General features: G+C 48.0%; 1 protein-coding gene across 2 annotated transcripts; it reads left to right on the top strand.

Annotated features, from left to right (window-relative positions):
* Nucleotides 1-27,041, top strand: DTX2 (deltex E3 ubiquitin ligase 2). Of its 2 annotated transcripts, XM_035139580.2 has the most exons (10): nucleotides 1-76; nucleotides 6,111-6,504; nucleotides 8,265-8,883; nucleotides 13,078-13,136; nucleotides 15,938-16,072; nucleotides 20,882-20,952; nucleotides 21,839-21,997; nucleotides 24,444-24,605; nucleotides 25,277-25,366; nucleotides 26,522-27,041. In XM_035139580.2, exons 2-10 carry the CDS (start codon nucleotides 6,225-6,227, stop codon nucleotides 26,744-26,746), a joined length of 1,800 nt encoding a protein of 599 aa, XP_034995471.2. In that variant the 5' UTR covers nucleotides 1-76; nucleotides 6,111-6,224; the 3' UTR covers nucleotides 26,747-27,041. The 2 variants fall into 2 exon arrangements, with proteins under 2 accessions (XP_034995471.2, XP_034995473.2); XM_035139582.2 differs by lacking the exon at nucleotides 15,938-16,072.

Below are 27,041 nucleotides of genomic sequence, written 5' to 3'. Positions count from 1 at the left end.
GGCGGAGGTGGCCAAGAGGAAGCAGCGGCAGGAATAGCAGCGGCGGCAACGAGGAGCTTCTTGGCAGCGGCCTCCGGTGAGGGGCTGGGAGGGCGAGGCGGCTCAGCCCCATTCACACGTCGGGAGGTGGCGGGTGGGGCGGGTTTTAGGGGGGCGGGTTGAAGAGTTTTGGTGGCTGAGAGAGGTCTGGGGGGCTTGGGGAGGTCTTTTTGGGGGGAACGGGTTTTTTTCGAAGTTTTGCGGGTCTGAGGGAAGTGGGTTGAAGGGCTGAGGGGGGGATTTTAGGGGATCCACGACCCCTCGTGCCTTTCAGTCTCCGGCATTGCTTTTCAGGGTTTAAAAAAAATTAAAAATAAATGGGATTTTTTTTTTGTATGTGGAGAAAACATCTGAAGGCAGCCCTGTTTAGGGAAGTTTTTAATGTGTGACATTTTAATGTATTTTAATCTTTGTTGGAAGCCTCCCAGAGTGGCTGGGGAAACCCAGCCGGATGGGCGGGATACAAATAATAAATTATTATTATTATTTCTGAGAGAATTGGGAGCGGCCCTTTAATAACGTCACATCTTTCATTTCCTCCCAGAAACTCGGGGGGGGGGGCTGTTTGTGTTTGTGGTCTCTTGTTTCTCTTCCTCTCCTGTCCCATTTTACCCTCTCAGCAACCCCGCCCGGTGAGGTAAGTTAAGACTTCAGAGACAGAGAGTGTTACTGAGCAGCCAAGTACAGTACTTGCCCAGGGCCACCCACCCACTGTGATTTCTTTCTTTCTTTCGCTAAGTGAGGGGTTTGAACCCAGACCTCTTAATCTTCTCTCGCCACTCCTCCTAGCCCAGGGAGGACTCTCAAAAACCTGCGGGTTGTGGTTTATTCATTTATCGCATTTTGCATTTTTAATAAACCCTGCCCTTACTTGATGGAGGAACATAAGGTAAGCAGAGGAAGTTTCACTTCTTTTTCTCCCCTTGCCCCACCGAACTATCGTGCAAGGGAGATCAGCCCTGTGTGGTTACAGTGTCTGACTAGGACCTGGTTTCAAATCCTCATTTAGCCATGAAGCTCACTGGGTGACCTTAAGGGCCACTCGCTGCCTTTTAGCCTAACCTACCTAACAGGGCGCTCTCCCCCCCCCCCCAGTTGGAACGCACTGGAACTCAGTTCTGGCACCTCTCAGGTGGATGCCATTGCCGTTATAAGAGAACCATGTGGACCACCTTGAGCTCCTTGGAGGCAAGGTGGGGTATAACTGTAATGATGATGGTGTGTGACCCAGCGATACCCAATGGGCTTCAAGGCTGACTTGATAATTTGAACCCAGGACTGCCTGGTCATAGGCCAGAGCCCTATGGGGAGGAGGGGGTAGCCGAGTGGTGGCCTCTAGGTGTTAGACATCCAGCTTCAATCATCTGTTACTATTGGCCATGCTCTTCAGGGCCGATGGAGATTGGAGTCTGACAGCACATTGACTGCCTTTAATACACTACACATTGCTATAGTCACCTGCCTAGAAAATGGTGGACTTGTTTTAGGGGTGCTTTAATGGTCCCGTGCGCAAGCTGGCATTCCTTTAAGGATTCAGGCTTCTCTTGGGGGAGGTTTTGTGTGTTTGCGCTAAGGTACACATGCTGTGGTGCAACTTTTCTTCTACAGGAAAGCTGTGTGGGCTGGGTATTTTGGGGTGTTGTGGTTTCCCCTCCCAAGAAAGGGGGGCTGCTGAGTGATCAGAGCTGTTGCCAAAATTGTACATTGGGACGTAAGTCCCTCCCCTAAGGGTGTGGGTATATATGTTTGTGTGTGAGGGGTCCTCCTTACACAAGAAAAGTACCATATGCCCCTAAGTCCCTTCTGCTGGGGAACTTCGCCAGGCTTCCAGGAGACATTCCATTGGCTGTTGATTGGAATCAGGGTGCTAGGCTAGGTGGGTTTCTGGTCTGATCCAGAGTTGTGCTTCTTACTGTCTTAGCAGGGTTGCCTTTTCATGACAGAGGTCACAAGGCATCTGAGGTCTAGCCACTTTTCACTTGATGGGTTTGAGCTGTAAGAATCTATCACCCTTTGAGTAAACAGGCCTGCCTCTGGCGTGGTTTGCTGTTTGGCTGACTTGGTAACTAACTTTATGGTCCTAGACGGCTATTCCCCATGCTGGAATTTTAACAGTGGGTAATTCCTCTCCATTCCTTTATCATTCATATGTCAGCAAATCTAATTGGGGAAGGATGAGTAATAACTGTGTGTATATGTGAGAGGGCAGAGGGGATAGATGTCATCCAGCTGTTTCCCAGCACCTCTGTGTGTCTTTCTTGGTTCCATTTACTTACATTGGGTAATCATTCCATGTTGCCAGAAAGGCATGTGGAACTGCTTCCCCTACGTTTAATACCCACCCCAACACCACAGGCCTTGGTGGAGTATTTGCATGTTTCTGGACTTAATTTTCTTCCACATCTCCACAGTGTTGCTGGAAGTGGCTTCTGCAATTTGTCTGTGAATGGTGGACCTTCTTCATTCTCTTGCCAGGGTTGCTATGAAGAGCGACAAAATAATCACAGTACCTTGGTTTTGGTATTAATTGGACATGCCTGTGAGCATTTCTGTGCTGTCATTCTAAGGAATTGTAGTTAAAAGATTTGGCTGTTTAGTTCAAACAGCCGGACTCTAAACTGAAAAGAGGCATTCCCAGCTTATTACATTTCCAATGAGAGTGATGGATCTTGGGGTACCCTCAAACTATGCAGCGGCTCACTAATTATGATTATTGATTGCCCGTCCTTCACCCTAAATTTCCCAGAGTGGGTTACAACATCCAAACACAGCACAGTATTAAAAACAAAAATAAGTGACTTACGCAGGTGGGTCCTGAAAACACATAGCTCAGGTGTCTTAAGCCAGGTTTAAGGAGGTGCATCTTCAACATTTGCCAGAAACTGCAGAATGAAAGTGCCATGTGCACCTCTGTGGGGAAGGAGTCAGACAATTTAGGTGCCACCACAGAGAAGGTCATCTTCCCAGCTGCCACCTCCGCTCTGAGCTTCTGCAGAACTACCAAGGGGCTCCTTCTGCCCATCTTAGCAACTGAGAGGGTCTGTAGGGAACGCAATAGTCTTTCAGTTATTTGGGGCCCAAGTCATTTAGGGATTTAAACACTACTGTGAGCACCTTGAATTGGGCCTGGAAATGCACTGGCAGCCATTGCAGCTGTTTTAGAACAGGGGTTATATGAGATCTAAATGCAATCCCAACCAGTAATCTGGCTGCAGCATTTTGGACCAGCTGAAGTTTCCTTCCAAGGGCAGCCCCATTAAGGGAGAGTTCAACCCTTTCCAGAGCAGACAACCAGCCTAATTTATACATATAAAAAACAAGAATACTGAAGGAGTGCTATTTTGAGCCCTTAGGCAAAATCATATGTAAATACCAGTAAGCGGAAGCATGCATCAGAAATGTGAAATGGCCAGGGTTCTGGAGTGCTTGAATGTGTTCAGCAGCAAACTAGTGCTGGTCACGTTTAAACCCTCCATAGCTGGGGTGGGCTAATCTGTGGCCCTTTGGCTGTTGTTGACCTCCAGTTTCCATCAGTCGCAGGCAGCATGACCAACGATCAGGGGTGATGGGTGTTGTACTGAAACGCCTGGAAGGCCACATGTTCCCCATCTGTGTTGAACCGAAGGTGAGACTGTTCTTGGAAGGCCCTCAAGGCCATCTTGGTAGTCAAAATAACTTTGAAACTAATTGGTAGTTGTTGCAAGAATGAGTTCACATATGTATATATTCACTTGCTTGGATATCTGCTAATTGGCTTGTTTTGGTGCTATGCTTTTCTGTGGGCCCTGGGATCCTGGCTCTGGGCCCAGAGAGAGGGGAGCTATCCGCGAGCCTTGGATAGTTGCCACTTATGCCCTCAAGGGTCAGGTGGATTGATGGGAGGTTCTGGCCAAGCTGACATATACAGCTTCTTTTATAAGTAATGTATACATGTTTACCTGTGCGTGGAGAAGTCACGGCGACTGCTTGTTGCTGCTGTGTTTGCCCCATGACTGTAAAGGCAGCAGGGCTCTTTACTCAATGTTGCAAGTTTTCGCCTTTCTTTAATAAAGCACTAGCACTGACCGTTTTTGTGTTTTTAAGATCCTCCTTTGGTATCCCTGCACCAGACTACTCCCACGAGTCCTCCTTTGTGCTTGCGGTTTGGGACGCCACCCCTTCTCTTGAGGCAGGAGTGCACTGGGTAGTTGTAGCAGCAAATGATGAAGGAAAACCCAAACGCCCGAGTGCATTTTAGATACACTTTAAACTGCAGCCTCCTTGAGGCAGGGGTCTTTACTTCTATTGCTTTGTAAAAGTGCCACCAATAAGGGATACCAGGGTGCCATTTTTTTCTTTTAGCCCACCAGCTTGCCTCTCCATTGACCTACAAACCTGGGTTACTCAACAGTAGCATTCTATGTAAGCTGGTTATACTTTGCTTGTATGCTGAGTTTCGAAGCAAAGTACTTTCTGTGTGTGGGGGGGGGAACCCTCTGTTTTGACTTGAAAACAGCTTTTTCCACTCTTTACAGCACACAGCAAAAGCTATGATTACCTCTTTCCTCCTTCCCCGGTGTCATTTGTTCACATTTGAGTTCAATGCATCCAGCTTGAAAAAGGGTGCACGTGCTGTCAGCTTTGGACTTGGGACCAGAGTTCATGGTCTCATGTATTTCCCCAGCTATGACCTTGTGGGCCTTTTTCTGGCTCATAGCTTTTTTCCTGCAAAGCTTTTGGAGCAGGCTCCACAGCTCTCTTGTCTTCTTGAGGAACAGCGAAAGCAAAACGGATACAAGAATAAAACTGAAACCTTCTGATCTTATAAAATCAGCCTGCCTGAAAGCCTTTGAGCCATTGGTTAGAAAGATACCACCACCACCCCTCTTTGTCCACACATGCTGGGCCAGTACAACTGATATTTCCTCTTTGCCCTTCCAACAGCCCCAAGAGAAGGAAGCAGTTCTTTTGTGCAGCCTCTGTGCTTTGAAAGGGAAAGCTTTCTTTCTGAGCTTGTCCTAGATTCTTTCCTGGGTGGGAAAAAATACTGGTTATCTGACCTGCTTCTTCCTTGTTCCTACCTCCTTTTCGAGTGCCATGCAGGGCTGATGCTGTCAGAGGCAGGGTTCTTGGGCAGGCAGTTGGAAAGGGCAGAAGGAGGCTTTTCCTGTGTGCTTGTAGCAGCTGTCAAAACTGCTTGTTGCCACCAGCAGCCAGAGGCTTCACCCCACATGAAGCCATGTTCCCAGGCTCCTGCATGAACCAAACAGACCAGAAAAATCCTAGTTGTTTGGGTTTTGTTTTTTTAATTACCTGCTTTTTGTGCTGTTACTTGATCTTCCCATAGGGACAGAAGATGAATTCATTCTGTCCGCTTTCCGCAGTGGTGGATTGGAACATAGTGTGGATTTGTGTGGATCTTTGCAGTGCAGTTTCGGTCCATGCAACATATGCACAAAATATATATTTTATGTATTTTTTAAAGTATTTTATAGGGAGGGAAAGATTCGAAAAATGTGTACTTTGCATGCAGAGTGTGCATAAAAAGGAATTTATAATTTAAATGTAGATGTTTTTGTGCATTCTTTCAAAAACACCACACAAGATGGGACAAATTAAGTCCCAGTGAAACTGAAAAAGGGGCAGAATTAGGCTGCTTAAGCTCGGCTCGTAACCTTCCACTCATTCTTAATTCAAGAGTCTATTATGAGGTTAAAATAAAAATGTAGTAGGAAATATGAAAAATGAAGAAGAAAGAAAACTTGCCCCTCATTCATCATTCTTCTTAGGAACATAGGAAGTCAGATCATTCTATCTAGTTCAGAATTTTCTACACTGACTGACATTGGCTTTCCAGAGTTTCAAGCAGTGGGTGTTCCCAGCCCTACCTGAGATTGGGACCTTCTACCTGGGACCTTCTGCATGCAAAGCAGATGCTCTAACAACCACTTAGCTGCTGTCCTTCTGTTCTTGCTCATACCATTGTATTGGTAGAGGGTGATATTACTGTGTATACTGTATTTGTTTGGCACCCACTTGTTTGAACAACACAGAGAGCCAATGCTAACATTTCCCCCCCTTTTAACTTGCAGATGTGACAAGCTGCTGTTGTCAAAGATGAAAAATTGAATTCTGACTTGACACCATCCCGGACCTTCCGTATTCCCCCCACTTTTTTTGGAGGAAGGGCAAAAAGCCCATTGAAGATGGCAACTTTGCCAGGTACCTCCGCCGGGCCTCCCCCGTCCCTGCCAGATCCAGGAGTTGCCGTATGGGAGTGGCAGGATGAGTTCGGCAGGTGGAGGCCGTACCCAAGCGGCGTGTGCAGCTACATCGAGCAGTCCTTCCAGGCTCTCATGGCAAAAGGGAGGCAGTCGCTGCCCTCCTGGCCTGTCAACGGCAGCATTCCTTTGGGGCAAGCGGATTCCACGCTAGCACCTTACATCATCGACATACCGAATCTCACGCAGTTCCGGCAAGATACAGGTAGGAAAGCTGCTATGCCAGCTGGCCTGGGCGTGACTTAGCAGTGGCCCTTCTCATAACACTAGAACTCATGAACATCCAATGAAGTTGGATTTTGGAAGATTCAGGACAGATAGAAGGAAGGACTTATTCACACAGCGCTGAGTTAAACTATGGAACTTGCTCCCACTGGAGGCAGTGATGACCACCAATCTAGAGGGCTTTAAAAGAGGATTAGACTAGGGCTGGGCGAGATTATGTAGAGGCGAATACTGTAGGGCAATATCTGGTTTGCAACATTGTTACACGTACACGCACACCATTGGGGGTGGGCAGGAAATGCCTTTCTGCAAAACTTTGTAATTGCAATGTAAAAAAAAAACTCAGGCAATCCGGGATGTTCATCAGAAGCCAGAGAGAATGGCAGGAAATCTTCCTTCCTGAGTTTCTGAACATCTTTGTAGAAGAGAGCAACAGATGCAAAGTCAGGCCACAGGAGTGTGGCACTTCAGCTGTTGGCAGTGGACAGATTAGCAGATGTAGGGGTAGCAAACACACTCTGGTTACTACTGGACCACAGCTCTCATGATCCCTGGCCATGTTGACTGAGGGTGGTGGGAGTTGGAGTCCAAGAGCATTTAGAGGACATTATGACTTGGGCCCAGGCTGCCTGAAAGGTCCCATCTCCATATGTGAACCTGCTCAGGTGCTAAGATCCTTAGGTAAGCACCTTCACTCTGTCCCATCAACATCAGAGGCACAGCAGGTAGTGACACGGGAGAAAGCCTTTTTTGTAGCTGCTCCCAGGTTGTGAAATACCCTCCCAAGAGAGGTCAGACTGGGTTCCTCTTTGTTACCCTACCACCAGTAGGCCAAGACCTTCCTGTTCAGATGGGCTTTTGGAAACTGAGGTGCAGACCATGCTGACCACTGGGCTGCTGTCAGGGCAAACCCAGTTTTAACTGCTGATTCTAAATGTGCTGTAATATATTTTGACTATTGTTTTCAACTAGGTTGTGTTTATTATTCTGTATTTAATAAAGATGTTTTTAAATGTTGCAAGCTGCCTTGAATCCCTACTTGGGAGAAAGGGCAGGATAGAAATACATTAAATAATAGAGGAGCTGAACAAGAATGCGGGACACTGTTGGGTCTTCTGTTCTCTGTTATTTAGAATAAGAGCTACAAGTGTTTCCAGCCTGGAGGAGGAGGAACGTCTTCTCCCAGCCAAGTTACTTTGGCCCCAGGATCCCTTTCCTCTTCACAGTAGGGTTAGCCAAAATGGCAGTGTTGGACTCCAACTCCCATCAGCACCAGCCTGCATGGCCAGCAGAGAAGGATGATGGGAGCTGTAGCCCTATGACACTTGGAGTCCACCACATTCTCTGTTCCTTTCCTACAGGGAGACTTCTGCTATGTGCTGAAGAATTTAGCTGGTTATGTCTCAGTCAGTCAACTGAAGGAGAAGAGCCTTAAGGCACAAAATCAATGGGACTGTTGGTCTCTTGTCCAAATACACAGGGCAATGCATCAGAGCCCAAGAACCCATTCCAGCCTGACAAGAGCACTCAAGGTTGGAGCAAAGCATAGTCAGTGAAGGGTGTGGCCCTGAGGACTGGGCCATTTGCCAAGCCTTGGGGTACCAAAATACTCCAGATCATTAAGATCAAGAGTTTTCCTTAGCAATTGGGGCCTGGACCTCTGTCGAAAGATGCAAGGCTTGTTCCTTACCATTGTTCCTCACCTTACAATTTTCTGGTAACCCTTTTCTCTCCTCGCAGGGACCATGCGCTCTGTGCGCAGGCACGTTTTCCAGTTGGATTCAGCCGCTGGGCAGGGAGTCGTCTGGGAGTGGCAGAACGATGAGGGCGGCTGGTTCCCCTATGAGATGACCGTCTGCATCTACCTGGAGCAAGCCTTCACGGTCAACACCCCCCAGGCAGATCTCGGGCTCTTTGGCTACAAGTACAGCATTGATTTCATCTCGCAGACCCAGACCAACAAGGCCACGGGCTACCAGCGGAGGATCCGGCGGCGGGTGGACTCTCCCTACCCAGTCACCACAGTGACAGGGCCTCCTCATGCAGGACCCTCATGCACATGCCAGCAGTGCTTGTTGAACAGTGGGACTGGCCCCATTACATCACGGTTTCGGCACTCCATGGTGAACCTCCCTGGACCTTCCGCCGGAACTGCCCCCAGACCCTCTGCTGGGAATCTGGGGGCTGGCAGGACAGTGGGGCTCACTTCCTCTCTGGTGGGCTTCGTGCCTTATAACAAGCCAGCCCTGTCCGGAGCACGGTCGATGCCAAGGCTGAATGTACACAGTGCCGGGGCAGCGCCGCAGTCCGGAGCTGTCGCTGGGCCAAGCCCAGCAAACACCACATCAAAAGGAGTCAGGTGAGCTATGTTCGTTGATCTACTCTTGAGTTGTTAACATCCCTTCTAAGCCAAGGGTGGGGAACATCAGGCCTGCGGGCCAAATCTGGCCCTCCAAAACTCTGTTTCTCTTTTTTTAAAAAAAATAATTTTTATTAATTTTACACATTAAAAACAAAGCATACATAACATATTATCCACCTTTTTCCCATCCCCCTCTCCACAGGCCCCCTCCTGCCACGAGAGAGTCCCATGAAAGTAGACAGTCAAAGGTGGTCCATTTTATAGTTGGATTTGTCCCCTCCCCCCTCTCTCCCGCCCCAGAGCCCCCTCCTGCCACCAGGGAGCTCCAGAATAACAAGGAAGAAAGAAGGAGAGTGTCCACCCAGCTATTTAGCCAAATGCACTTTTTAACTTTATACTAAAAAAGAATAAAAAAGAGAAAAGAGGAAAAAACCCCAAACCCCCCAAAAAAGAGAAAAAATGAAAAATAAAAGAATAATAAAAAGAAAAAGAAAAGGGAAAAAAGAAAGAAAACTATTATATTCATTCATTTTACATAAACATTATAAGGGCTTCCCCAACCTCCCCCCTACCCCGGTTTTCATTTCCAATTCTCATTTAACAGATTTATCATTATTCCCATTCTATCAAATCCTATCATAATTCCATCTAATCTTTCTTTTCTTCCCTTACCTAATTTTTATCCTCCAAGGACCTCCATTCCTTTTAAACCATTTAATCATTCCAAATTTTGATTTACTATATATCTATTTACTAATATACCTACTCTTCCCCTGGCCCCAGCCAACCCCCTTCAGTCCAGCAAATTCCATAGTCATCAGTCCAGTTTTCAATCCTTTTAGTCCATCCTAATAATGAATTGTCCATTCTTCCTTCATCCCACCCCCTTTTTCCAATGTTTTACAATCCAACCTTCCTTGTAGCCCCCCTGGATTTTCCCACTTCTTTGCACATCCATTTCCTTGTGTGTATTCTGACCTCCAAAAAGTTCCATCACTTTGGTCAGTCCGAGAGCTTCTTGTCCTTCCCCCAGTGTAGGAGGAATCAATTCCAAACCTTCTTGTTGAGCATATTCCTCATTTCCTTCCTCTTTCCCTTCCTGTTGAACTTCATCTTGTTTTTCAATATCACTGTCATTTGATTCATTGTATATGAACTCTGTTTCTCAGCCATAGGACTCTCCCCCAGGCCACCCCCCTCTCCCACTCTGCTTCACAACCCACCAATAGCTTCATCCTGTGCAAAATTGTGTGTTCTCCTTTTAAATCCAACCAGGTTAGACAGTGGCTATGTTTTCCGGTATTAAATTCCATACTTTAGCTATGTGTTGTCTGAATTAGGACTTCCTTTTGTCCTGAATCTTCCACCCTTCATTGGATGTCCCTAGGTTCTCATATTATGAGAGAGAGAGAGAAAAGCATTGATCCTGTGGGGGGGAAAGCAAGTTGTCACTCTGTGATTAGGATAAAAATCTGTTTATTAGGATGAGGCAGTTGCGTTGGAGAAGACCCCATCAGCCAGACTCTTCTGAGCTGATCAATAGGCTGTTCTGCTTACGTGCAGCTTTTATAGAAATGGCAAATTTATTGCAAGGCATGCACAATTTCTATACAGTGGGACCTCGACTTACGAATTTAATCCGTTCTGAATGCACACTCGTAGGTTGAAAACTTCGTAAGTCGAGTTTCCCATAGGAAAAGCGGTTTCCCATAGGAATGCATTGGAAGCGGAAAAATTCATAAGTCGAGGAAACCGCATCTAGCCGCGAACGGGTTTTCCATTCGGATGTCAAAAAAACCGTAAGCACGCGGCCACTTTTTCCACTCGTAACTCGAAAACGTCGGATGTTGAATAGCTCGTAAGTCGAGGTCCCACTGTATATCACATTCTCCGCTCCACCCCAACTCACCTTTTTTTCTGAACAGAAAAGACCCGAAATGTAGCCTTTCCTGGTAGGGGAGTAGTTCCACCCGCCTGATGGTTTTGACTGCCCTGATTCTGCACCTTTTCCAGCTCTGCGATAAACTATTCTGAGATGCATCAACCGGTATTCCATGTGTGGTCGTGCCACAGGCATTATGATATCGGCAAGGTGTGGAAGGTGTCAGGCCCTTTCCTAATGATCCCCAACATGAGGTTTTCCTTTGTCTCTGCTTCTGCACACTGCATTCAGGTAGCAGGAGATGGAAAAGATTCCCTCTGCCTGAGACTGGAGTGCCCCTTCCAGTCACTGTGAACCCACTGCTGATGGTTCCCCTCTCTCTTGTATGGTGATGTTTATCTGCTGTACAAGAGCCTCTGAAGCCTGCAACTGAAATAATGCCAATCTCCCAATCTAATATTTGTTGGAAAAGAGATGCAACTTCAGCACAGTGAAAAAATAAAATAAAATTGTTGATAGTTAGTGGACTCTCTTTCAGCCCAGGGGTGGGGAACCTCCCTCCCAGGGGCCAAATGTACCCCATGCCCAGCCCCCTCTAACTGGCCCTTATTGCTCCTAAGGCCACAACTCTCGCCGGCCCAGCTTCACATCCTCCTTGGGGGTTTCTGCCTGATTGAAATGTGGCTTTAAACTCTGATTGTGTCTCTTTCTTGCCTGGATGGAAGATAGTGTGGGGTACCTGAGTGTGAAGAAACCAGCTTCCTGTACAAATATAAAAATCACATTCGTTGTTCCACATTCCACACACTTTTGCCTCTGGCCTCATGCAGCACTGGTATGTGGCCCCCGGAAGCTTGCTCAGAAGGGTATGCAGCCCTTGAGTTAAAAAAAAGGCTCCACACCCCTCTTGTAGAAAATGCAGGGCTAAATCGTCTGAGCTGATATCAGGCAGCTTCCTATGTTCCAGTGACTCTTTCCTTCAGGACACGATCTTACCGGCTGTTGGGCATTTGGGTAAGCCATGTTGACTGCAACATGCTCTTAGGCCCTCTTGGTGGCATGGGTTCACACATTCGGATGCAAGTACAGTATTTAGTATCCAAGTGATTCACCCTGCGTGTGAACTGGCCTTCAGGTTAGGGTCACTGTATTGCTGCTGCTGCTGCTCTTTATGAGGTGTTTAGACTTCCTATTTCACTTGCCAGTGCTAAGGGGGGGTCAGGCCTTGAAGGTGATGCTGGTGTTTGGGGGATAAGGTAGAAGCTTAAGCTGTGGAAAGGTCCTGTTTCAGCACCAGCAGACAGCCCAGGGCAGCTTTCCTCCACATAATAGCCTCCTGTCGGAAGTGTGTAATTACTTCTGTCCGGGCTCACATACTTGAAGCTCACAAAAACCTACCTTCAAGCAGAATATTCCCATGTATGTGATTAAAGGAAATCTGAGCAGCCAGCCATTGCTATCCAGCTCTTGGGCTGTGCTGTTCATTGGTCAGCACCCCAGATTAAAATACTTATTATTTTTGTTAGATTTGGAAACTTCATTTTTGTGCACACAGCAAGAAGCCCCCCCTAAAGCTGCAGACAGTGTCTTTAATCTGACTGTGAAGGTTTGTTTTATGAATCAGCCTAGATACAAAGCCAGGGAATACTGGATCAAATCAGAACTGTAGAGTTGTAAGGGACCAAAAGGATAATCTAGTCCAACCTCCTGCAGTACGTATAATAATTTTTGCCCAACATGGGGCTCAAACCCATGACCCTGAGATTAAAAGTCTCATGTTTTACCAACTGAGCTGTCCCAGCACTTGGTGGTGGTGGTGTTGTAAGAAAACTTGGTATATCTTGAGCTGGAGTATAAGAAACTGGTATTGGGTTTGGAATTTAACTTCCTGAGAATCAGCTGTTTTCTTTTTCTAAAAAAGCAAGTTGCTGTGTGTGAGTGTTTTAAACTGGGCAGTACTTGTTGAAATCTCAGAAAGCCGACAATATATCCTGCTGTGGTTTTTTTTTGGTTGTTTTTTTTGCAGTGGTTTTGCAGTGGTGGTGATGAGTTTGTGTATGCCTCATTTCCCCCATCCAATAAAATCACTATAAACTGTGCCCATGTGTACAGTTTCCTTGATTTATCCATGGTTGTAGGAGTCAGCTGTTCAGGAGGCCAAACCTGGATTGCCTACGCAGAGAGATGCAATTTTTAGCCTAGAGCAAGTACAGCCCTAGGTATGTCTGATTCTCTTGCCTATTCCTTGTGCTTGCTATAATTATCCACTTTAAAACACATTCAATAACATTGTCCTCTTCTCTCCCCAGTGTCCCAAAGCTACCAGTGAACATGTCCAGACCCAGCAAAGTGAGCCGAGCTCTGGCAGGTAAATGGCTCCTGTTATTTCTTTTCGTTGTCCCCCCTGCCCATGGCTTACGTTGGCAACTGGGCTTACAAGGAACTGGCAGCCTCATACTCAGTGTTGCTTGGGAATTCTAAGAAACAAAAAAGGTGCAGTTATGAAAGGTTCAGTCCACCATCTTGATTCAAAATGGCATCCGGTTGGCACAGACGAAAATTTCCTCCTTGATCTCAGGACCATAGCTGCCAAGTTTTCCCTTTTCTCGCGAGGAAGCCTATTCAGCATAAGGGAAAATCCCTTTAAAAAAGGGATAACTTGGCAGCTATGCTCAGGACCCATCAAGCAAAGTGTGGTTAAAATCCATGCAGGATTGAGTGATTCGGTCTGCTATTTTGTTTCAAAATGGTGTCTGGTTTCATCCAAACATAGACAAAAACCTGGGATTGTAGTCAGCTAACTTTTACTCAGAGTGGACCAACCTAAGTTAGTCATGGCCATTAACTTCAACCCTTGAGTAAAAGTTAGTTGGATACAACCCCTACTCATTGATCCCAGAATCCATTATGCAAAATAATAATAATAATTGTTGCAATATCTCTTAGAGGTGTTCAATTGCATAGCAAAAGGACAAAATTGTGCCCTCACTGATGATGTGGGACTGCAACTCCCATCAGCCTCAGCCAGTATGACAAATAGTCAGGAATGATGGGTGTTGTAGTCCAGAAACCTCTGGAGGGTCACAGGTTCCCTATTTTTTAGCAGTTACCTGTGTCCTGTTAGGGTAAACATATTGCCTGCTTCTTCCTGAATGTTCCTAAGTCCACTTCACCTTAAAATGAGGATTTCTGAATTCTCAAGTCTTTCCATACTTGATACAGATTCCCCTCAGCCCTTCTGCTTCTCAGAGGTTGCTACTGCTACTGGAGTTCAGACCATTGGTCCCCTTTCCCTGACAGAGGTATTGAGAAGACCGCCTTTCCATAGTTAAAACCATGCCTATGGCAGCTCACAATATGAAAAGATATACACAATTGCAAAAGTACAACAAAAGTAGACATAAGCAGAGGAAGTAAAAGCATATAAGCAATCTGCACCTAAGTCATAATAAAATCTAAAATCAAAGATACAAGAAACTGTTATTAATAACAGCAAGGTTAAGCCTCTCCAAAATTAAATCAGGACCCCAACAAAAAACCCTAAACAATAACCTGTCCCAAGAGTTTGCAGGCATCCTGAGAAGCAGGGCTTGAAGGACTCGCAGCCAAGATGGTCCCTGGCCTCTTAGGCAGCCTCAGCTTTCGTAGATGCAGACAAATAGTCAGGACTTCACCCTCCCCAAATAGTTAGCAAGCCAGGGAGCAGGTGTTGCAGGACTCACAGCCAAGATGTACCCCTGTCCCATATATTCCATAAGATGCTCAGGCAATCTAATTGGAGGCTACAGTCCACAAATTCTCTTCCAGGTGCTATGTTTTGAATGCATACTACTTTTCCCTGTGGCTGGCTCTGTGCATGGTGAGAGTCTGCCTTAATTGGGCACAGTCTCACTGCAATGAGGTGCGAGGAAGAAAAGCCCAGGAGGGTGTGGGAACACACAGTGAAGTCATAAAATGGGAGATGGAGGGTGCACTCCTGGCATCCCCCCACCCTTAAAAAAAAAGCAGGGTGTGGTCTTCTTTTTCTCCAAAATCTGTTCACCACCTATCCTTCCCTGACTCTGGAAAGCAGGTGGCTGGTCTCCAACATGGGTGCTTAGGAACAGCAATGAGCCTTGCTGCTTCTACATGCCTCAGAAACACTTTGCAGCTGCTGGGATGATATCTTGCCCATTTCTCGCTTTGGAACTAGAGTAGGCACTGCAGCAGCCCTCAATATGGTTTCCGTGGTGAGTGTAGGCCTCGGGACTCACATGAACTTGGAGCACCCCAGAATCCTCTGCCACACACAAATTCTGTGCTGTGTCATCGGCTCAGGGCTTTTCAGCAACCAGCTGAACCTAGGAGGGATCCCTTGAAAAACAGTGGTGTGTTTGTGACTTCTTGCCGTATTATGTATTAGTCTGGTTCAGATGACTCGTCTAAACCATGGTTTAGAGATTGAGAATGGACTGTAGCGAGCCTTGCATGCCCCATCCTCTAAATCTCCAGCTTGATCGTGCTTTGTGGGGTTTTTTGTGGATGTTGTTTAGATCAAGCCACAGTTCCCCCAAGCTTGTATGTCACATAGAACTATTGTTAATTCTAAAGTAAAAAATGGAAGCTTTTGCTCTTTGCTGAACTGAAGGCTGGGAGCCGGCATTCCCTATCACCAGCAATGTGCTTTTACTGGGGAAAATTTAGTTGGGAAAATTCCCCTGTGCCAATTAACCTTCCTCAAGCTTGTGCTTTCCATTGATTTTGGACTTCCAGTTCCCATCCGCCCTAGCCAGCATGGCCACTGTTCAGATCTGCTATGGCCCTCCAGATGTTGTTGGCTACAAATACCCTACCCCTGATTTATGTGGTCATTTGAAGTGGGCAGCTGTGAACGTGTCTGTTGCTTGACTCCCTTGCACACACACACACCCCAATTCCACCCTTTTGGGAGAAAGTGAGTTTTTAGGTGTCTCTGTCTTACCCGTCTATATCCCCACCTCCTTGCAATACTGAATCACCTCCTTTTCCTTTGTGCTTTTTTACGATTTCATTTTACATTGGTCGAATCAATTTCTCAAATCAAGGTTTCCTTTTGTTATTTCCTGGCAAATTGTGTGATGCAAATTTTCTTTTCGCTCCTCCTTCCCTCCCTCCCCCACCTTGCATGCTGATCTCGTGCCCCCCCTGTAGGCATGATGGCCTTTCTGATGTCAGTCCCTGGATTCCCTGTGCACCTCAGCCTGGCACCTCAGCCCGCCAGAGCCCCTAGAGCCTCTAAAAAACACAGCTCAGTTAAGGAGGGGAGGAGGAGAGAGCTCGCCAAAGGTAGCCCACTTGCTTGGATTCCTCGGGGGGGGGGGGGCGGGTTGTGGGGGAGATCTCCTCCCGGCTGCTGCCACCACCTCCTCCTTGTGGTATTCTGCTCTCCTTTCCTTCCTTCCTTTCTGGCTTCTCTGGCAAATTGGATAGCTTTGGACGCTCTTTGGATGGCCTGGCCCTTTTCTGCCTACATGCTGCTGCTTCGTAGTCTCTCCAGAATCTGCATGACCTTTTCTAAAGCCGCCTCTGTGCTCCCAAACAGAGAAATCGGGTGGTCTCCAGACTGTCTATGCTTAGAAACCAAGGTACACACAAGAACAAAGGGAAGGGAGGAGGAGGAGGAGGAGGAGGAGGAGGAGGAGGAGGAGGAGGAGGCTATATTTATAGCAGCAGAGGCTCCTGTTGCAGCTTATTGGATTAGCAGAGGTTCACCTTCTGGTGGCTGACATAAAAACAGTCTCAGATGCTTAAACTGGTATTAGTAAAATGTTTTGGGTCAAGTTGGGCTGAACGGTGGCTCAGTGATACCTTGGTTGCAGCTGGGTTTCCCAGGGTTGCAAATGTGCATAATACTGACCCCCTTAAAAATGTTTGTGTCCTTTAGTCTTAGGGCTCATCCATCACAGCTCCCCTTAATTCGCTCATTTAGAAAGATTCCCAGATCACTTAATGATAAATCAAGTTCCTATTTGTTGCCATTGTCTTTGTTATGCTGAGACACATTTCCCTTTAGGGACATAAGAAGAGCCTGGTGGATCAGGCCAATGGCCCATCCAGTCCAGCCTCCTGTTCTCACAGTGGCCACCCAGATGCCCATTATGGGAAACCCTCAAGCAGGATCCGAGTGCAAAACCCTGTGGTTTCCCGCAACTGGTATTTGGAACCATTATTGCTCCACCTGGCTCATCCTAAAAAGAAATTCCAAAATCCCTGTTTTGGCCAGCCCCTTTGCTTTCAGCCTTCTCCAGCAGCTGGTGCCTTCCAGATATTTTGGGCTGCCACACAGTCAATAGGCTCCTCCACATGCAGCTGCTGGGTGACCTTGTGCTAGTCACACTTCTTTGAAGTCTCTCAGCCCCACTCACCTCACAGAGTGTTTGTTGTGGGGGAGGAAGGGAAAGGAGAATGTTAGCTGCTTTGAGATTCCTTCGGGTAGTGATAAAGCGGGATATCAAATCCAAACTCTTCTTCTTCATACAATCTTAGAGTTGGAACAGTTCCCAAGGTCATCAAGTCCAACCCCCTGTAATGCAGGAATCTCAGCTAAATCATCTATGACAGATGGCCATCCAACCTCTGCTTAAAAGCCTCCCATGAGGGAGAGTCTGCCACCTTCCAAGGGAGTCTGTTCTGCTGTTGAACAGCTCTTACTGTCAGAAAGTTCTTCCTGATGTTTAGCTTGAATCTCCTTTCTTGTAACTTGAATCCATTGGTTTGGGTCCTACCCTCCAGAGCCGGAGAAAACAAGCTTGCTCTATTTTCCATGTGACAGCCCTTGAGATATTTGAAAATGTCTATCGTATCTCCTCTCAGTCTCCTATTTTTCCAGGCTAAACATACCAAACTTCCTCAACCATTCCTCATAAGGCATGGTTTCCAAACCCTTGATCATCTTAGTTGCCCTCCTCTGTACATGTTCCAGTTTGTACATGTTCCAGTTTGTCAATAGCTTTCTTAAATTGTGGTGCCCAGAATGGGACACAGTACTCTAGGTGTGGGCCTAACAATTTGGAATAGAGTGGTACAATTTCTTCCCTTGATCAGGACACTGTAATTCTGTTGATGCAGCCCAGAATAGCATCACATTTCAAAACAGATATACTAGGGGGGATCGTTCCAACAGGGCAATGGTTTCAGCATGCCAGAAGGAATTATCCTCACCCCGTGTTGCTACTCTGGCGCTTTTCTCAACCCCACAAGAGGCAATTTCAGGTGGGGGGGGGGAGAGCAGAGGGTGTCATTGCAGAAAGGAAAGCTATTCCGCTGGTGTGACTCCTTAGCTGAATCCCATCCACTGCTTTCTGATAGGTTTCCAGACATTTTTGGGTCACTGCCCTCTTGGTTCCATAAACTCATTCCCAGTGCCCTTTACCCTACCCTATAAAACAGGCATAGGCAAACTTGGCTCTCCAGCTATTGTTGGACTACAACTCCTATCATCCCATGCTAACAAGACCAGTGATCAGGGATGATGGGAGTTGTAGTCCTAAAACATCTTGAGGGCCGAGTTTGCCTATGCTTGCTATAAAAAGTATTATTCAGTAGGGCAATTTGCACAACCCACTAAGGAAGATTCAAGCCAGTAACATTCAAGCCAGTTGCAATTAATTGCACATTTACGGTAGTTAAAAAATAAATATATGCAGAAATAGATGTATTATGTTCTGATATAATATTGTAGCTAAAAAAGAAGAAACAAAGAATTGTGCATGAAAAATATTTTTACTCAGTCTTGCCAATGACAGCATATAGGTGAAGGAAATTTAGAGCAGTATATATTTATAAATGGCAACGTACCAGACATACACAAGTCTTTGCCTACCGCAGATGTACAGTAACTAATTTATAAGAAAATCAATAGCTGTTTATAATAATTGGCTTTCCTGTGACTTGTAAAGTCAGAATCATAAATACCGTGTTTCCCCCTTTTTAATACGTAGTCAGAAAGTAAGCCATAGCAGGCTTTTAAAGCATTTGTGCAATATTAAACACCCCCTGAAAATAAGCCATACCTCTGCGCAGCAGCGCCGCTCGCCTCGAGGCAGCGGGACCCAGCAGCAGCGCCGTCCTTGTCCTCCCCCTGCTGTTGCTGCTGCTGCTGCTGGGTGTTATGTGGTCGTAGCAACCCCTGGGGGCTGCATGGCCCAAGGCCCAAGGCTGAGCGGCGGCGGGAGGCCCGCGGGCGCTTCCGCACCGCTGGAGTGACGGGCAGCGGCGGGACCGCTGCTGGCCCCTTCCGCGACGCCGGAGTGTCGTGGGCTGCATGGCCCAAGGAAGAGTGGTGACGGGAGGCCCGCAGGCCCTTCCGCACCACCGGGGCAACACACGGCGGGAGCACTGCTGGCCCCTTCTGCGCCGCCAGAGCGCCTGGCGAGGAGGCCTGCCGCCCCGGCGCCCAGAACCGGCGGCGGCGGAGCACTCCACAGCGCCGATCGCTCTGCAATGCCGATCGCTCGGAGCGCTCCGCAGCGCCGATCAGGCAGAGCGCCGAGCCAGCGACCTGGCCTCTTCCTGCCTGCTGCCTTCTGCCCAGAACCGGCAAGGAGGAGGGGAAAGGGGCGCCTGGAAAGGAGTCGGGAGGGCCCTTGCTGCATGAGCCGTGGGCGCGCAGCTCCTTCCAAGCTTGAGCGAGAGGCTTGAAAGGGATGCGGCAACGAGGGCAATGGCTGCGTGGCCGTGGGGGCTCTCAGTGCCGCCTTGCCCGGGCCCCACATTCCCCGGAGGCCTTCCACCTTGCCAAGCTCGGCTGGCCAAGCTCAGAAGGCGCGCGGGTGGCCTGTCTTCATGGCCCGGCCGTGGAGGCCTGCCGCCCCACCGCCCGGAACCACAGATACCATAAAAACATAATAACAATAAGACATCCCCTGAAAATAAGACACCGTGTGTTTTTTTTGAGGAAAAAAAGTTATAAGACGGTGTCTTAAAAAAGGGGAAACACGGTACAAACAAATGTGACCAAAGGAAATAGCTTTGAAAGTGGTAAGAGCAGTAAAACTTTTAAGTACAAAGAGAGGAAGGGGCTTTGCTTTAGGCTCTAGACTGGTCAGAACCCACTGTAAAGAACCACTGTCCTAATGTTTTCTCTCTGCATTGCTCCGCAAGCCCATATTTTTGCATTCTCGGAGGTGGTATTCTGGATCCTTAGCTCTGGGTTCTTTGTGGGCAACCTGCTTACCTCTCCTACCAGTAGCTTAAGGCACAGGTGCGGAACCTGTGCCCCCCCCTGGCTGTTATGGGTCTTCATTTTCATCACTCCTCTAGTCTGACCCAAGTGCCAATGGGGCATTGTAGTCCAGCAAAATCTGGGGAGCCACCCCTGGTTTAAGGGTAGTGTTGCATGTCACTGGCCAGCTGCATCTCCTCTTTGGGACGAGGGGAGAGGACTTTGCATATATTCAGGGGTGCTCTTCTCCCCAGTAGACAACTGTGGCTTCCAGTAGGTGCACAGAGGTGTTTTTTTTTCCAATGACTAGATCTCAATGCATTTTGAGATTACCTTTTCTTTCAAGGGGAACAATGGTAGAATGGTATTAAGAAATCTCTCTAGGCAGGCCTTACAGACCCACTGCAGGAGCAGAGCAAAGCTTCCGTCATCATTGCAAGTTGAGAGACCAAGGCCAAGTTCACTGAAAGCACCTACAGAGTTCCCTGGCAAGAGGGATTGACTGTTAACCCAACTGTGGAAATCATAGCTCTGGGAGAGGAATAGGGGCCTCCTAACAGCACCCTTAATAACTGCAGCTCCCATAATTCTTTGGGGGAAGCCATGATTGTTTAAAGTGGTTTCATCACACGTCAGACATATGGTACGAATGGCCTCTACTCAGCTCTTGTGCCCATCGATGGAAACGGCTTCTCCCTGCTCTGTAATCTTATGCACATAGCATTGAAGTTCTGGCTGCGACTGCTCAGAAATTACTTTTGCTGGATTTAACCTTCTTGCACCTTCTGTAACCCTTCTTCCTTGGCCCGTCACCTTGACTTGCCTGTGGGCCGCTTGCTCCTCTTGCATCTCCTATCTCCCAAGCAGATTTGTGCCTTAGCTTAGGTTGATGTCTCCCTTTGTGCTTTCTCTCTCTTTCTCTCTCTCTCTAGGTGGCTCCAGCAATCCTGAAGAAGTGGTTAAAAAGTATTTGGAGGAGCTGAAGGCACCCCCTCTTGACGAGGTGAGCTGAAGAACAGCCCTAGGAGCCCCTCCAAGCTAGGAACAGAGCCCTCCCTAGAAACCAGGGATGGGGAACCTCTTTCAGCCCGAGGCAAACCTCCAGGTGGTGGGTGGGGGCAGAGCCTAAAGTGGGCAGGGCAATGAATGCAAATTTCTATAGTAGGCTTGTTTCTACACCCACCCACCCACCCAGCCTCCTCTCTCCTTCATCCAGGCAAGCCAGTGGCATGTGTTCAAGCAAATGTTCCAGCCAGGCAAAGCCACTCACAGCAGGTACAAAGCAGGGCTGGGGAGGGCTGTGGCCTGGAGAGAGTTCTGAGGGCCAGGTGGAGAGGCTCCGAGGGCCGCATTTGTCCTCCAGACCTAAGATTCCTTACCTCTGCTTAAAGTTGAGGGAGAATGGAAGGGGAAATGCAGCTTTCTTCATTGTGATGTTTCTGTAACCGATTTAGCAAAACCGTTTTTGCTAAATCGGTTACAGAAACATCACAATTTACGTTAGTTGTCAGGAGCCAGAGTCAGGCGTTAGGTCAGCAATAGCAAACATGGCATATGTGAAGTTAGCCCTTTATTCAAAGAAAGCCAAACAGCACAGGCCCAGTGAGCACAGCAACTCGTCCCTGTAGGTCTTGCCCCAATAAAGCAGTTGCGAGGACTGAAGGTCCTTCCCACTGCTCTCTAAGGTTTCTCCTCTCCATGGTATTTCCCAAGCAGTCGGAAACTGCGCACACAGCCAATCTCTCCTCTGCTCTTCCTTTCTCTGCGTGTCAGGCGGGGGGGGGGGCTTCCTGGCTTTTTCAGCAGCCTGCCTCCACTCTGCCTCTTGACCCTGCTCCTCTCCAGCCTCCTCTTCTGCTTGAGTTGAAATATTGATTCTCTGTGTCCAGGATTGCATCATCTGCATGGAAAAACTAGGCGCCCCTTCGGGCTACAGCGACGCCTGCGAAAGCAAGACGATCAGACCGGAGAGCGTGGGGAGGCTGGCCAAGTGCGCCCACACCTTCCACCTCCTCTGTGTGCTGGCCATGTACACGAGCGGCAATAAGGTACTTGGTGGGTGGGGCGGGTGCATGTGTTCATGTGCAGAAGCAGCTACCCTTTCCCTAATTGACATGGTGTGCAGTTGCTGCTGAGGGTAATCATTATAGCAGGGGTGGTGCTGGCTCTCCAGCAAGGTGTAACCTTTAAGGTTGCTGGAAACTTAACACCAGGGATAGGGGCAGAAGTCTCAGTTCTCCAGCCAGCTCCTCCGGTACGTCAGCTTCAGCAAATGCTCCATCTAGATTTCCATTAACACACATATCCCATATGGATTTTAGCTCAGAAAATAACCAAGCACAGGTTCAAGGTTCTTGCATTAATTTACGAAGCCCAGAACAACTCATGAATATATCAATATCTTTCACCCACAATTATGAATTTCTGTGCAAAAATCTTGCAAATGGTTGATTGACTGCATTGTTGGTCCTTGAGAGGAAAAGAGGCTTCAAACTTTAGAAACGCCCTCTTTCAATTTTAGAAAACTGCTAAATGTTCTAACTCGCTTGCTTGTGCCTACATCAAATGCCCTTCTGCAATGGTTGTTTAGCTACAGGAAGCACCTTTAGCAAGAAACGGACTACTAAAACGAAGTATTATTATTGTGGTCCTGCTAATTTCCTGCTCCAATCTGCCCCTACAAAGTATCATATGGACTCCTTATGCCTACAAGCATATAGCTGATGCATTTGCTGTTGGATCAATCCATCAAACTGATGGATGATTAAGGAGGATTGGGTCCAGCATCACTTTCTCTGCGCTTGTGTGCCAGTATCCATACTCAGCAGAGTTACATCTCAATGCAGCTCCGTCCTTGGAAGCGTCTTTGGGGTTGAAGGCACACACAGTAGGCAATAAACAATCATGGATGCCATTCAGTTGAGAGTAGAGGTTTACTTGACAGGCATAAAAGCACATTGGTAGCAAATATATAGACATCCACCACTGCCGTGGTCAAGGCATGCTTAGAGTCCAACAAGAGTCCAAGACTCACTCACTGCTTCTCTCACCAAAAACCGCAAGCAAGAAACTCACAACAAGTTACACAGAACCGTTGTTATCAGTGCTTCCTGTCATAATGTGCATGTCCAAAGAACAGTTCCCACAAAAAATGTCCTTGCATAGACAAAACAATCTCAGCCTTCTGCTGCTTCTTGAAACTACTTCTCTGTTCTTCTCTGTTTCTGGAACAAATAGCTCTCACACATAGAGAGAGAATATCCAACATATGCATGTACCGATCCTCTAGAGCAGGCATCCCCAAACTGTGGCCCTCCAGATGTTTTGGCCTACAACTCCCATGATCCCTAGCTAAGAGGACCAGTGGTCAGGGATGATGGGAATTGTAATCCAAAACATCTGGAGGGCCGAAGTTTGGGGATGCCTGCTCTAGAGCCCTCTGGGAAAAAGGGGTTTGTAGCCCTTGGAGAGGCATCCTCCTAACAACTCTCAGCAACAAACTACAGCTCCTAGGATTCTTGGGGACAACTATGACTCTTTAATGTGCTGTCACAGAGCTGTAAATGCATGAGGTGAATGTGACCTAGATGGTCAAACAGCTCTGACTTTGTACAAGGACTTGCACCCCCAAACTCCCCTGGTTGCACACGGCTTTCATTTTTTGCTGTGGCCTATTTTCTTGCTGAGCAGTCCCCTCTCCCTCCCACTACACACACCCGGGAGTCAATTTTTTTTTTTTGCCTGGCCTTGGTAGCCATCAAACCTCCCTTCCTGTATTGCAGAGGAGAAGCAAATACATCCTCCTGTGTCGCATGCCTGGCAAGCGGGTTTCCCAGGAGATAATGGGTGAAAAGAAAGGGCTATTGCTCAGGGGCAGAGCATCTGCTTTGCATGCAAAAGCTCCCAGGTTCTGGGAGAGATTCCCTGCTTGAAACCCTAGAGAGCCATTGCTGCCAGTCAGACGATGCTGAGCTAGATGGTCTGACTCAGCATGAGGCATATTTCTATATTACTAAGTCTATATTACTAAGTGGCTGGTGCCAATTTGAAAGAGGTGCTCTCTGCCTCCTGTTGCCAGCTGTAATGATGGCGGAAAGAACTCTTTCCTTCCGGCCGTCAAAATTAAATTTCTGGCTGCCACTGGTGACTGTATTTGTGGGCTCAAGGAGAGTAGGCATGCCAATCTATGTAAAAACTTTTCCAGCCAGAGCAGGGTTGAATAGGTCTTCTGGAAACTTAAGGAGGTGAGTGATTGCAATCTCCTCCGCACTTTGTGGTGTGCCTGGCTGCCATAGACAATACGGCTAGTAAACTGGATCCCAGGGGTGGGCTGCTGTGCTTCAGAGTTCTTCTATTTAAAAAATGAAGTAAAAGAAGACGCAGGAGATCTGCAGCCTGCCTCAAAAGATCCTGAGGCTCAGGCTCCCCACCCTGACATGTCCCCTGGTTCTTGGGGTTCTAAACCTTTTTTTGACCTGGTTTTTTACCCTCCAGGATGGCAGCCTCCAGTGCCCGTCTTGTAAGACCATCTATGGGGAGAAGACAGGCACCCAGCCCAACGGGAAGATGGACGTCTCCATACTCTCCGAGTCCCTCCCGGGGAACGAGGACTGCGGCTCGATACAGATCACGTACCACATTAACAGGGGCGTTCAGGTGTGAAAGTTAGAATGGAATCATAGAGTTGGACCCCACGGGTCATCTCCTCCAACCCCCTGCTATGCAGTGGCGTCAGCTAAGGAAGAAGGGAAATCATAACTCAGGGGTGGAGCGCCAGGGTTCGCATGTTGGCTACCCCTTACTGTTGGCATCCATCTGTCTTGGGAGGCAATGGAGGAGTGTGCCTTTGGGGGTGATGTCAAACCGCTGGAAGGTTGCAGCGCCTGCTGTGGCTGCAGAGACCAATAAGGGAGAGACATGTTTTGTTGCAGCTGGGGCAGATGAAGGCGTCCGGTTGTGCTGCTGCAGATGCACCACGGCATTTCTTCTCTCTGCGCTCCTCCCAGCAGCCATTCCCCCTCTGGTCACTGCTATGGGTTCACAACCTGACTGCCTGCAGGCACTGTGGTCATCTGTGAGGGATTCCCACATAGCGGGGTTGATGTTGCCGGCCTTCATGCCACATTTGCAACATCTTTGTAAGTGAGAGTTGGTCTGCCAACAGGCCTGACTGACAGCGTGCAAAGTACCCATCTGATATTTAACCAGCAACCCTTCCAACGTGTCCCTATACAGCGCTGCCACCTTCCCGCAGCCACGTCTGAAGCTAAGTGGGCAGTACAGCCAATGACTGGATTGCACATGTGTGACCTTTGCCTCTCTTCCAGGGTCCAGAGCACCCCAACCCAGGCCACCCCTATTCCGCAAGGGGCTTCCCACGCTACTGTTACCTGCCGGATAACGAAAAGGGAAGAAAGGTAAGATGGAGTCAGCACCTGCGCTTACCTGTGGCAGTCATCCTTCAACAGAGTCAGAGGAGCTAGGAGGTCAGCCTCAGACAACCTGATGCACTCCAGGTGTTTTGGACTACAAGTCCCATCATCCCTAGCAAGGGCTGCTGGGCGCTGGAACCACTTAGGTCCAGGTTACCTCAGGGACTCTCCCGATCCTTTATATTCCAGCTCGAACTCCGGGATTATCTGCAGGAGCAGCGCTGGCTGCTCCCCGAGTAGGTGAGGCTCATTTGACAATAACAAAAAACTGAGCCTTTAGTGTCATCAGCCCAGTACTGTGGAACTCACTGCCACTGGAGATTCACCAGGGGCCTTCTGTATCAATTTTTAAATGCCTGCTGAAAACTTTCCTATAAAACACCTGGAGGGGATCAGGTTGGTGAAGGCTGTAATAGAGAGGGGTGAGCACAAGCTTATGTCTGTCTTCATTGTCTGTATGTTAATAGATTTGCTTCTTTTATTGTTTAGATCCTGTTAAAAGTTGATTACTTTTAATGATAATCTTTTATATGTTTTTAGCCTTTTTGTATTTTATCTGTACCGTGTTTTGATTTTTGTAAGCTGTGTTGAGCCCCAGTATGATGGAAAAGGCAGGATATAAATATTAACAGTAGTAGTAATAATAATAATAATAAATGTAAGATGCAGTGGAGGACATTGGCAACTATCCTGGCCAAGACCCCATCCAACACCAGGGAAGGCTAAGAAAAGAGGCGAGGTGTAAGGACTGGCAAACACCTCTCGATGAATGCAGAACAAAGCCAAATTAGAACTTCCCCATCACTCAGATTCAGCTCAAAACGGCACCAGCTTCATAGAGACAGTTCACACTTAAAGCCAAGGTACATTTGCCCACATGGTTGTAGGGTGCCACCTACCATCCCAAGCTGCCAGGGCTAAGATGGGGAGGGGTGCCCTCTCTCTGATTTGGCTTCACAACAATGCATTGTCACTGGCAGCGGTGGCCTCCATTACAACAAGAAGTTAGTTCTGCGCGAGGGCAAAGCTTCACACCCTCACTCTGAGTTGGCTTCACCAGCAGAGATGGCCTCCATTGAATCAGCAGGTCAGTTTTGAGTGACCTCTCCACCCCTCCCTGCCTTGCCTTCCTCTTGCCAGGTCTTGGAGCTCTTGAAGGTGGCCTGGAGGAGAAGACTGATCTTCACCATCGGGACGTCCAGCACAACAGGAGAGAGCAACACTGTGGTGTGGAACGAGATCCACCACAAGACAGAGATGGACTCCAACATCTCGGGGCACGGCTATCCGGACCCCAACTACCTGGACAATGTGCTGGCCGAGCTGGCAGCTCAGGGGGTCACGGAAGACTGCTTGAGACCCTGATCACCCGCGTCAGCTGAAGCCGCGTCAGTCGGACGGAGCCTGCTCCTGCACCTTCGGACTGCAGGCACCCCCCTCGAGGGTCGCCGCCGCTACAGCCAGTCGCCCTTGTTGCCTTAAGCTCGCTTGCCCCCCTTTCTCTGAGCAATAATGCTGTCTCTGGCATTGCCTGGTTGCAGGGAGGAGGTTTCTCTACTCCGTTTTGTATCTTTCTAAGGGCTTAGCCCAGCCTGAATGTACACAGCGAAGCCTTCTCCCTCCTGTATAGAAGAAATGCATAAAAGGACAGTGACTTTAA

Source organism: Zootoca vivipara, chromosome 15 (assembly GCF_963506605.1).
Source record: "Zootoca vivipara chromosome 15, rZooViv1.1, whole genome shotgun sequence".
NCBI lineage: Eukaryota > Metazoa > Chordata > Lepidosauria > Squamata > Lacertidae > Zootoca > Zootoca vivipara.
Note: the sequence above shows the minus strand (reverse complement) of the source record. Positions and strands in the feature narration are given on the sequence as shown.

Excerpts from the sequence above, each read along its gene's own strand:
- DTX2 (XM_035139580.2), top strand. The coding sequence starts at position 6,225 with ATGGCAACTTTGCCAGGTACCTCCGCCGGGCCTCCCCCGTCCCTGCCA. Across the intron at positions 6,505-8,264 it reads GCAGTTCCGGCAAGATACAG|GGACCATGCGCTCTGTGCGC; the intron begins GTAGGAAAGCTG and ends CTCTCCTCGCAG. Across the intron at positions 8,884-13,077 it reads ACCACATCAAAAGGAGTCAG|TGTCCCAAAGCTACCAGTGA; the intron begins GTGAGCTATGTT and ends TTCTCTCCCCAG.